The following is a 12,500-nucleotide window of genomic DNA, read 5'->3' as shown; positions in this document are numbered from 1 at the left end:
TATTGGCAAACAATGTTGCGTCCGTTTGCACGGGGCTAAAAGTTTGACCGGTTTCAAACTTGACGCAACAACTCCCAACAACATCATTGCCAACAGTATGTGCAAGCGGACGCAACATGTAACAACACCCAACAATGTTGGGACTTGATTGGCCAACACTGTTGGGTCCATTTGCACGGAGTTGTAGACACTGACAGCTCGACAGCAATGATGTGTTGTCCTTTGAAATCGCGTTTGTTTCCGTTCCGTTGTCGTTGCCTAAAGTCGCTATACACACTGTCGACGTCGACTGAATGTTTTGGTAGATTTCTTAGCCGTTCTCGTCCTCTCAGACATGAAATGTCCAAATTTGAGGACGCGAACAGCTCACCATAAATTTCAAATTTCTCTCCAAACATCCACACCGTTCACTGCATACCAAATTTATTTCGGGAAAGTGAGAAAATAATGAAAGTAATCGCGAAATGATTACAATGAAGGGAAATAATATTTTGAAGTAACGTTCTCGTAGTCATCGTCGTCGTGGTCCTTGGTTAAAGTGCACCTGTGAACAAAAAATCAATTCTATTTTTCTTTGGATTTCAAATGTATGTTAACTAAACACTAAGCGACCAAAGTTTTAAGCCTTGATTTCAAAAAGATACCTGTTTATTTTAACTGGAATTTTCTTATTTAATGGTCCGCCATTACCACAGGTAACCCAGGCTCACTGTGTGTAGGTAAATATAGAGAACATATGAGGCGAAGTTTAGGTCTGGAAATTTGCTAGAAAATGGAAATAAAAATCGATAAAACTTACCATGTGATGAGCTGTTATTGTCTTTAATACGTACACGAAGTTTCAGGAAAAATGGCCCCCGTTCACCTTCCTTCATAGTATAGTGACAAGGTAGGAGACAGAAGCCAGCGTTGAGACTCCGATCGACCCAAAACAAGCACAATTTTTTTCGTGAAAATCGAATCCAGTCGCTAAATAAAAACGCCAGGCTCGTGGAACATGAATTTCTCTAAACCATGAATCCACTGAAGCATCTCCAGGTAGCAACGCGAAGCCATCAGACTCCGTAAAACTTGTAAGTTAACCTGCTAAAATGGCGGCCAGAAAGCGTTGTACTCGCAAAGTGTCCAATTCAACATGGCACTAAACTCTGGAAGCCTGGTGACGAGTTTAATAAGTTCTGGAGGGAAAGGAGTCTCAAATTGCTAAAAACAAAACTCACTGAGCAATCTGGGAATCCCCTCCCTCCAGGGGGACATATATTCCCCTCTTCACCAGGCGTCCCGAGTTCAGTGCCATTTTGAATTGGACACTTCGCGCCATTTTAGCAGGTTAACTTGCAAGTTTTACGGAGTCTGGTGGCTTCGCGTTGCTACCTGGAGATGCTTCAGTGGATTCATGGTTTAGAGAAATTCATGTTCCACGAGCCTGGCGTGTTTATTTAGCGACTGGATTCGATTTTCACGAAAAAAATTATGCTTGTTTTGGGTCGATCGGAGTCCCAACGCTGGCTTCCGTCTCCTACCTTGTCACTATACTATGAAGAAAGGTGAACGGGGACCAATTTTCCCGAAACTTCGTGTACGTATTAAAGACAACAACAGCTCACCACATGGTAAGTTTCATCGATTTTTATTTCCATTTTCTTGCAAATTTCCAGACCTAAACTTCGCCTCATATGTTCTCTATATTAACCTACACACAGTGAGCCTGGGTTACCTGTGCCATTACTAACTTTAAGATCTTGAGAGAGCTGGATCGAGAAGAAAATGACGTCAAAGGCTCACTAGTTTAAGAATGCAATGGCGTGTGTACACCGCAAATTTAATATGCATCACGGGAGTTTTGGGCTTTCAGACTTTTAAACTCGCGTTTTGCATATATAATAAGCTGCATTCTCATGCTGAAATTTTAAGCTAGTGAGCTTTTGACCTCACTTTTCCCTGAATCCAACCCTCTGAGGTCCAATCGGTCAGTTTTGAACGTGAGTAATGGTAGACCAAGAAATCCACAACTTACACTCAAAGTAAACGGCCTTTGGAGAAAAATCAACGCTCAAAATCTTGCCAGTCAGGTGTTAAGCCAACACACTTTCAAAATCTGAAGAAAAAAGGAAGTGATTTATTTTATTTTATTATTATTTTTGGTTATCACAGGGGCACTTTAAAGCTCCCTATTCCTCAAAATTAAGACAATACTGTGTAGTGTTCTTATTTACGTGATCAGTCACGGTAACCTTGTTAAAAGAAAGCGTTTGCATGATAATAGAGCTCAATTCTCGGAGGATTAGTTGGGTCACACCAACATGACCGCCGTTCCATAGTTTAGGAACACCAACATGGCTGCCGTGACGTCACGTGAAAACACTGTACAGGAACAGAAAGATCTACAAAGGGCGACTTCAGCGAGAACTTGACTGGCATTGCCTTAACTCTTTTGCTAACTTGTAGAGGTCGAACGCGGGAAATTCTATGAAACGTGAACCTACAATTTTCAGTGTTTTCGTTGAAGTCCATTCTCGTCCCAAGAGCCCTCCGTTTGTTTTGGTGACGTGGTCGGCAAAACGAAAGACGCTGGTCGCACCTAAAAATTCAAATATTTTTAGTGGCTGATTAAAATTGTAGGCGCAGAACAAATTAAAATTACAAGTACTACGCAGTACAGTTTACTTCCGGAACTTATCATGGCGGGAACAAATGGGACGCGGCAAGCCCTTGGCGCGCTTTTCAAAAGATTAAATAAAAAGATCTGAAATATGCCTGGAATATGGCGACTACGCCGAAAAAGGCGTACAAGTTTCCGCGAAATCAATAGAGAACTTAAGGTGGCTCCATATGGTTATTCGCTGTTAATTTGGCGCGCGCTAGTATCCACTATCCACGCGAATCTTCACATTGCTCTTAATTCTCAACTCTTTCAAGCCTATCGAAATAGAATTCTAAAAGACAGAACGACTCTTTTCAACCATCATTGTTAAATGAACGGGTAAGAAAAAATGGAGAACTCCACTTCCTCAATGGACGAGTGGGGTTCTGGTTTTACTTGTCCCAACCTCAAGTCTAGTTGTCCTTCGATGTAGAGTGAAATCCAAGGTCTAATGTATGCGGGGTGCATTGATGGCGCAGTGGTGAGAGCACTCGCCTCCCACCAATGTGGCCCGGGTTCGATTCCCAGACTCGGCGTCATATGTTGGTTGAGTTTGTTGGTTCTCTACTCTGCACCGAGAGGTTTTCCCCGGGTACTCCGGTTTCCCCTCTCCTCAAAAACCAAAATTTGATTTGATTTGCGTTCACTTGATAATTTCAATTTACAGTGTCCCCGATTAGTGCCCTTCAACGCTAGAAGATTAGACACTTAAATAAAGTTCCTTTCCTTTCTATTTTGGAACTCAGATGACATCGATCTACACAGCATTTAAGGTGTCGATGTATACTTCCAAGATTCCTGGAACTTTCGAACTCGAACCGTTGGGCTGTTAGATTGCCTCTTCTTCTCATTCACCTTAGTGTTCTCTGCCAAAGGTTTTGTTTTTCTCTTTAGCTGCTTTACCGGTACATCAAAATAGCCTTTTATGGTCTTTTATGCTTCGCTGATCAGCTATCATTGTGCATGTCCTGACAGCGATGAAGAGGGTCTATTAAGCCATTGACTCCTGGGGGTTCCCCATTGTATGGCCGGTTTAGGCCGGTTTAGGAGTAAAAGGGTGTTAATAAATGCACAAATCGATACCCGCAAATGAGGCCCAGTACGCATTGAAATAAAATGACGGATTAAATCGTAAGTGCTCAACTCATTTCATTTCCAACTTCTAAGTTACTTTTGCGAAAGCGATCTATTTTACACTTGCAAAAACTTAACTGTATACTAATTTCTCCGCTTAAACATTTAAACACCTTGTTTTTTAAAATTATTTCCTGAAGATTCACTTTTCCAAAGGACAAGTAAGATTGACAACCCACTTGTCCCCTGACCAAAACCACTTGTCTGGGGCAAGTGGACACCGTTTTTCTCGCACCCTGGCCACTCACGTTTTACCTGGAATTATAACTCTCTAAAGATAGGTTGTTTACAGTGTTTATTTTGATTTTCTTCCATTTCCTTCGGTAAAATTTTTCTAAACTTTGACATTGCATGACGTTTGTCCAAAGGAATTTTTTGAAGGCCAAAAAAATAGGGCTTACAAAGGTAGTTTCGTCGCTCTTAGCGAATTTCTGTTTTTTAGCTCCACTTAAAAAATTTTCTGATGAATTGGCAGACGGAAGGCGTAAACAGTAATTATCTCTCTGCAAAATTTGAAGACATTTCACCGGAAAAAAATGGAGATATTTCACGTGAAAGAGCTACCATTTGCCAAAACTGATCTGCAACACCTGACGTTTGACTGATCCCATGGAGTGCTTTGAAATAATCTTTTTTACCGTCACGTAAGCGACGTTTCGTTTTACCAATGTAAAACTCGTTGCAGTCCCAACAAGATGCCTTATAAACAACCTTGGATTTTTGTGATTTGCACAAATTTTGACATTCTCACTGCCGCCGTCGTTGTCGTTGCTTAAGTTCCCTGGTATCGCCTGCAACGAGATGATTCTCGATCGCAATATCCTGTTTTGTTGTTTGGTAACCCACAAGCGAAATCAAAACCTTTTAAACGCTTCTTGGAACTGATCCACTGAGGAAGCATCCTTTATACCAATATCGTCTCTCCGCTCACGCACGAATATTTAAACGTGAAAGACGTGCGCATGCCCTGCCGGATGTCCGAGATTTACGGACATCCAGTATTGGCTGCGACCAGAGCTCTTCGTTTCGCCGACCACGTGACCAAAAGAAGCGTAGGGCTCTGGGGATGAGAATGGTTGACGTCGCATAAGGCATCTTAAACTCTTGCGACGTTTCTATTCTGGGCATGCTCAGATGTAAACTCAAGAGCCACTCAGAAGTAAGCTCACCTTTCACAGGCAAAGGGAACGTCGACTTTTAAGCATCAATCGAACAGAGAAGGGCGCATAGGACGTTTACAATTGGAATTAAATTCTGCGCGCTCAAAGACAATCCTATTTTTTGTCGTTTAGCTTGTTCATGCTCAAATTTCTTGCTAAAACAGTAATTTCATCTTCTTGCGATCTTTAGAACTGTCCGCGAACAAAGCTCGAAGTTTCTACGATAAGCTGGGCGAAGTTTATTTCTAATTCGTTGACATGCGCAAAAGGACAAAGTTCTCAACTGGGGAAAAGTGGCAGTAACCCCTTAGAAGAAAAATCACGACCTCGTTTTGGTCGTAAAGACCTCTTTCGAAGGTTAGAGATAGTATCCTCTTCCTTAACAAGAGAGTAATTTAAGGTACGAATTGTCAAAGGAACCAATATTCACAACCAAGTGTTAGTTTGCTAAATTAAGGCATTTAGGACCCAACTGTACGATTAGGAAGAAAACTACGTAGCAGGAAATTCTGTTTTCAAGAGTTTTGGAGTGCCAGATAATGTTTGCAGTTTTATAAAATGACAGACTGAAGCTCAACCCATTAACGAGTAAAATCTGTCCTGCCGGTTTGCGTGTCAAAGGGTTAAGTAAAACTTGAAATGCTAACCAAATGTCATCAACGATATTGGTTGTGACGAAAGTAAACGGTAACGTGTTTTAAGGATCTCAAATATACACCTTCAAGAATTCCTTTTAATTCATGTTACTGGAAACGGCATTCAAGGTCTGATTTAGGCAGGATTTCGAAGAACTTTTATTTGGAAAGTCTCTTGTGTTACTGAAGCCCGGAGGGGGGGGGGGGGGGGCCCGACCAAAAATTTGATACCCAATTTATGACCTGACCCTTAAATATACCTGGTGCAGACCTGCCTTATTATTATTTCCCTAGTTCAGACCAATGTTAAAGGCAATGTTTATCTGCTTTTATTAGGTAGGTTACATGATAAAGAAGTAGCTTCTAAATAAAAAACGAGTTCAAGACTAGAGTGCAAAAATGGATACCCTATTTATACCAAAACGGCTGAAAAACCCTACCCTTTGGGGCCGCACATACCTATATAGCCTATATATGTACCCCCCCCCCCCCCCCGGGTACTGAAGGCAGAACTGCAAAATAGTCTTCCAGAATTTAATTTTTTGAAAGCCGGAAATCTTGTCGAAAGGAAGCAGCTCGGACAAATTTATTAAGCGTTGATATCCAGTGATTAACAAGTGTTGATTGAATCCAGGAAATGTAAATACCGTTATTGCGTAGCAGTGTTCATAGTAAGAGAAATGACCAACTTAGGATTTCAATTTGAAATTTCCTTTTCTTCAACTTCCATCAGACATTTTATCCTAATTGATACGAAAGAGCTAAATTAGTCTTTCGATTAACGTTTTGGTCGGGATTTTCCAAGTATGAACAAGTAAGAATAAATTAGGAGGCCACTCGGCTCGGAAGGGTTTTATATTATTGATAGCGCAATTCTGTTATAGACTTACATTGAAATTTGTCAAATTTTGTATCTTTATAGAGTCAAAGTTAATATGGGTATTCAATATATTACACTGTTACTAGGCTTTTTGTAGAATTTCACCGATGTTATTAATTTGTTAATATGATCTAACATTTGTTTAATTAGATTAAGATAAAGTAAATTTCTTCAATTATAAGAAATAATCACAGTTAAAGATATCTGAATCAGTTTTCGTTAACATAGAGCGTTTCATTATCGATGTTAAGGAGCCACTGAATTTTTATCGACAGTTATCTTTACAGCCAAGGAAATATCTCTTCAAAGTTATTCTCGCAATTGCAACTGTATTCGTAGTCTTATAGTGTCTTTTTATTATTGACATTTACAACAATAACTGACCGTAAACAGGCGGTGCTTTGAGCAACGAATTAGATTTTTCTCGCAACTGAGCCGGATAGCTTCAGGGTCGTGTTTCAGTATCTCGATGCGCGCCAAAGAAGATTTCCATTTGCGCGTCCGTTTGCGTTTGTCGCAACTACTCAGGTTGCCAGGATAAGGCAACATTTGCCCCGAGAGTCCGTGTGCACAGCTGTTATCAAGCTAAGAGATAATAGGATCACAGGCGATAACTTAATGAATTATTCCCCGTGTAGTAAGGAGGCTGTAAATTAGTGGTCCCCAATGCAAAAAATCGTGGAAATGTTCAGTCCACACTACCGACGAATAGGATATTAATCATCGCCAAACAAACCTAACTTAGCTAAATCGTCACGCGTTTGAAGAGGACACTCTGGAGAAGAACAAATATGAATAAAGTAAAGCAAATTGGAGTATACTAAATGGACATTTTGCGTTCGTTATCGGCTTGTTGTCTAAATTGTCATTCTGAGTCAAGTGCGTATAGTATTAGCAACACGAATAATCCGACAAGAAATTTATTTCTGGGAGATGATCACAGACTCCTGCGCTTCAAAAGGGAGGAAATCATAATACATGCCGAGCAATTAGAACTTCAATATTTGGAAATTACTTAACACTCCCGGCCTGTTATGGCACGAATTTACCGCAAACAAACAAATCCTGTTGAAAGGGTCTTTTTCTGTGGGGGAGAGGAGGGGAGGGGAGGGGAGGGGGTGAGCGATAAAGGACAGAACCATGAAACTGTTGTTGATTGTATGCCGTTCATTTACGTTAACAGCAATTTACATAAAACTTAATGGGAAAGAGTACTTTCGTCGATCATTTGTTTTAAATGCTTGGTTATAAAGGAGGCTGGAACATGCATCCACTCACCCCGGGCTACAAGGGAGTAAAACATGAAGAATGAATGCATACAGATCGTCGCAGCAGACAAAACTGATCTTCAAAACAATTTAATCATTGACGCACGAGCCTTTTCCGACAAGGACAAGGTTTATGTCATCAAAGACAAGCCGCGCATAGTTGGATAAAGACCTGAACCTGGTTGACTGACCAAGTGAACATGCTTGGGTTTTTGCGGTGTGGGGGCATTTTTAACTTTTGTCTGAAAACAATCAACTGCGCCTTGTTAATTGTACTCCGTTGCGCCTTTCATCCTCACCTTTTGTAGTCAGTCATATTTGCTTAATTACTTATAACAAACGAAACGGACTCCATTTGAAGTGGCTGGTCTGAGAAAACGTTAAAAGAATTTGGACGTGGATTATCAAACCCCAAGCCGGTTACATTAGGCCATCTGGTCTGCACAGAGACGTTTCAAGATTGTGGATAACCAAATTGTAATCTGCGATTCACAGCAAGTTGTGATTCAATTTACAAGATGTCACCTTCAAGGGTATTTTTCCTGGGTGCGTTTTTTGGTGCAATGATAAGTGGAACTGCCGCTGTGTTGTATATTCTGGCAGTGAGACAGGCTGCTACAGAAGAACCTGAGAGGGGATCTAAAAAGGTTCCCCAAGAACACGATGAGAGGGACTGAGAAGACTAAAAAGTACGAGATGTGTAGCCGTTACCGCTCTATAAATAAGTAGAATGCAAGAAAAGGTTGACTACTTTCAACACTTCCTTAAAAAAGACTAACGGAAATTCCTTTTTTGTCTTTTCCTTAATCACGGCGAGTATTTTGCGATTTAAATAAAACAGTTTTATTATTATTATTTCAGGAAACACTCCAGGTGCAATACAAGTATATGGTGGGACCTTGCGTGATAACTTAAACAATTCTTATACAAACAAAGACGCAAAGACGCGGGGACCAAACGATTCACCAAGGTGTTTGACGACGAACTCTTGGCTCCTTTGGAGGACGCATTTAGAGAAGATTATTCATATACTAATCAATTGACTCTTTCATAAATTTGGTTAACTGCCTATCAAGAAATTACCGAGCACATCTCTGGAGGTGTGGTACCGTGCCTCGATTTTGGAGTGCCATACCAAGTTGAAGTTTGAGCGTGTGTAAAGGGGATTTAAGGACACTGTCTTTAACTTCGTTGTCTTGCTCTACTTCTATAATTTTTTTTAATTGCAAACGCGCACAAGTACCGTCGGATTAGGTTTCGAAAAACCACTTGATCCATGGTACGCTAGCGAGAAAAGAAAAGCCTGCTGAATGAAGAGTAGAAAAATCATCTGCGAAAAAGAAACGTAGCGTGAAAAGAAAAAAACGACAGGCCGTTTTGATTATTTGATTAAATTACATTTCATTTTTATTTCACCGTGTACAAATCACGCAGTCTCATTGACTGATGGGAGCAAGTTAATGGCCTATGACGAGCTATCACTTTCTCCCGATTGAATTCAATGGACATTGTTATTTTAGGGTATGACATAATCGAGTATTGTCTGGGTTATTGTTTTGAACTATTATCTGCTTCACTGTGCAGTGTGCCAGCATTCCAATTTTTTCTTATGCGGAAATTTCCCAAATCAAGCATGAACCACGCCACGGTGGCAATGTGTGAGCCTTTTTTGAAGCCTTTTGTGTTTCTCGTGTTTTTTTTTCTTTTTTTTATGTTTTCTAAATAACTTCCAATCTCGCAGTCCTATATAACTCAAGGATGATAGGCAGCGCAGAAAACCTATATATAAACTACTTTTGATTGTAAATCGAAGAACAGAGGTATTGCAATTTCAATCTAGAACGATTAATAGAAATTCGAAGAACGTGAGACACCAAAAAAGTTAGTAAGACAATTTTTAACAATAATTTGTTATTTCTGAGAACCATTCATTTGTAAATGTACTCTTATTGAACGAAGACGCTCTACTCTTTCCGAACTTTATAAGCAAAGCTAAGATTTCGCCTCAGACTAATCTTGTAGCAGCTAACACTCACACTCACACGAGTTTAAATTTGCATGTGAGATGAAGATCAATGTGGACTCCTACGAATTTGGTAGTCTCTACATATTTATCGACATTGGTGTCTTTCTGTAATGCTCTTATTTAAGAATAATCCTCGATGACAAATATGTTGCCGGTAAAATCCGTTCTCAGGTTAAATCCGTTTTTACCAGGGTTAAATTGGTGATCCTCATTTTACCTAGGTTGAATACCAACTCAGATGAATTGAAGAAACTTTTTCGAAGCCAAAATTAAGCCTAGAGAAAAATTAGGGTCAGGTTAGGCATAGCTTTGGTTCTTATACATGGATATCAATCGACTTATTATACAAAAGTAACAAATAAAAAGAACTGCAGTGGGTTGAGCATGTTCGTCGTTGTAGAATAGCGGTGAAATCTGAAGGGTTCGAGTTCGATTACCGGTAAGTGTATAGTACAGTTCTTCGTTCCCTTACTATGTTGTAATTTTGAGACTGAACGGATGTGTCAACCTCGTTCCCAGGGTCTCTCTTCTCTGCCTCCATTTGTCGTTGAGAAAAAGAGCCTGGTTCAGGCTGGTCACGTGGCACTCGTCGACAAACAATTTCCCACCGGGGTAGTGTTTTCGTTTTATTTTGATACCGCAACTGGGCGAAAGCGTATTTGTTAGACAAAGCATTTTTGAAATAAGTACCTTTATCTTTCAATGTAAGTATCAAAAAGGTCAAAAGAGCTGATGTTATATTCCCACAGGAGATGAATTCCCACAAAAGCGGTCAACCTAAGAGAAAGAAGACAACTTCAATGTCGAGCAGCGATTGACGCTCACAAAAAAAATTGATTTCGTTAGTAGCCAAAGTTGCTTCTACAGAACATACACCGACATAAAAGAATACACCAAACAGTACACAAGCTTGCTAAAAAATGCCTTTTATTTTACCGGGGCTAAAAATACACACGCTATTGAAGCGCTGTGCAGTGGTAAAAAGAAAAACATCTTAACGACATCGACAATTTACACGAGTTGTTGAAATATGAAACTGCCTACTCACTGTACAAGATTGCGACTCTAGGAATCACGTTGTTTAATTAACACTAGAAAGAAAAACAAAAATCAAAGAACAAAATAAAATACCTGCACATGTTAATACAGTTTGATTTGAGGTCGACATGTGATATAAGACAAAATCTTCTTTTCTTTAAAATTGTCGTAGGCTATTAGCATTCTTCGTTGTTCCGGACCTTCATACGGGTGAAAACTTGAATGACGCGAGTATATTTTCTGTGGCGTCAGATCGATTTGACCACAACTTTTTGCCTTTCACGTCGAATTCCATATGTGTAGTACATAAAATACCGCGGTTAAACGTTTTGTCGATGGTCATCTGGCCACAAAATCAATTGCGTGCTGATTCCCTTTTTCGCAATGTTGACAAGGCCTACATTGCCACCCATCCCTTAACACACATTTGGTGAACCTCCCTGATTCTGGGAGACACGTGACCAGCCTGAACCAGGGTCTATTCTCAACGACAATAGAGGCAGAGAAGAGAGATCCTGGGACGAGGTTGGATAAGTGTATGAATACAGAAACCGATAAGGTGATACGAAACATAAAGAAGCGTAAGACAGCTTGAGGGAAGGTATAGGTGTTTTCAATTCTTTTGGGGAGTTGATATAGCTGCTTTAAACAAGGTAGAGTGCATATTCAACCTACTGTAGGTAAAATCAGGATCACCAACTTAACCTCGGTAAAAACGGTTTCAACCTGAGACCGACAACAAATACACTTATCCCTGAAAGATTCCTTCAATGATCGGTTCGCAGTCAAGTTTATTGTTCGTAAAGCAACTATAAGAGAGTCAACAAGGTTTTACAACATGATGCGCCAATCTAACGACTATGTCTACTTTTTTAGTAATATTAATGAACTTCTCATTCAAAACTCGTAACTGTAGTTATTTTCAACTTAGCTGTCTTTGGCTATTGAAAGGGTCACCTCAAGCAATTTATTGCTACTGAAGTTAAGAGAGAGAACTTTACTTTGTGTTAAATATAACCTGGTTCGGGTAATAGGGCAAAATCTCGTCAACATTTTTTTCTTTACGGTGAAGAGGCAACAATATTATTGTGATATTATTGAATGATATGGGTCAACCTTTACAGGCATACAATTTTATACGATAAGGAATCTGGGCTGGTGCAGTGGTGAGAGCACTCGCCTTCCACCAATGTGGCCCAGGATCGAGTCCCGGATTCTACGCCATATGTGGCTTGAGTTTGTTGGTTCTCTACTCTGCTCAAATATGGCTTTTTCCCCGGGTACTCTGGTTTTCCCCTCTCCTCAAAAACCAACATTTTCAGGCGTAGCTCAGTTGGCTAGTGCGCGGCTTTCGGAGCAAGGGGTCCCCAGTTCGATCCTCGGAGACTTCAACGTCTATTTCCACTTTCCTCTAATCCGTGTAGCTATAGCTTCCAATATCGGTGAAACGCAGTACTGACAGAGGGAGGGGGGTAAAAGGCGCACCGTCGGCTTCCATTGATACCAGTTTCGTAACTGAAGGAAATACCGACGTTAAATAAATTTCAATCTCGTCAACAGAGTCCACTTTTCTTTTGGTCAGCACCAAGAACACGGACTCTGGCCACTTCCAACCTTATCCGCAGTCGCAGTGAAGGTCCATTTTTGTAACCGTTGACAACCACTGTTGTTTCAAATTTCTGAGCGTGCGTAGACGAGCCGGAAGTCCGTGGTTT

General features: G+C 40.4%; 1 protein-coding gene and 1 long non-coding RNA gene across 2 annotated transcripts in view; one reads left to right on the top strand and one right to left on the bottom strand.

Moving 5' to 3' along the window:
* The window catches only part of LOC137970586 (uncharacterized), a 16,076-nt gene extending 5,950 nt beyond the window's left edge, over nt 1-10,126 (top strand). Inside the window, exon 3 of the long non-coding RNA XR_011116831.1 lies at nt 8,583-10,126. This is a non-coding gene — a long non-coding RNA (uncharacterized lncRNA). The remainder of the gene's footprint in view (nt 1-8,582) is intronic.
* The window catches only part of LOC137970585 (adenylosuccinate lyase-like), a 68,389-nt gene that overhangs the window by 2,063 nt on the left and 53,826 nt on the right, over nt 1-12,500 (bottom strand). Inside the window, exon 12 of the mRNA XM_068817112.1 lies at nt 2,487-2,581. Coding sequence (XP_068673213.1) covers nt 2,492-2,581 — 90 coding nt within the window. The 3' untranslated portion in view covers nt 2,487-2,491. The remainder of the gene's footprint in view (nt 1-2,486; nt 2,582-12,500) is intronic.

The sequence above is a fragment of the Montipora foliosa genome, chromosome 9 (assembly GCF_036669935.1).
Source record: "Montipora foliosa isolate CH-2021 chromosome 9, ASM3666993v2, whole genome shotgun sequence".
NCBI lineage: Eukaryota > Metazoa > Cnidaria > Anthozoa > Scleractinia > Acroporidae > Montipora > Montipora foliosa.
This window is presented reverse-complemented; position numbering and strand designations above follow the sequence as displayed.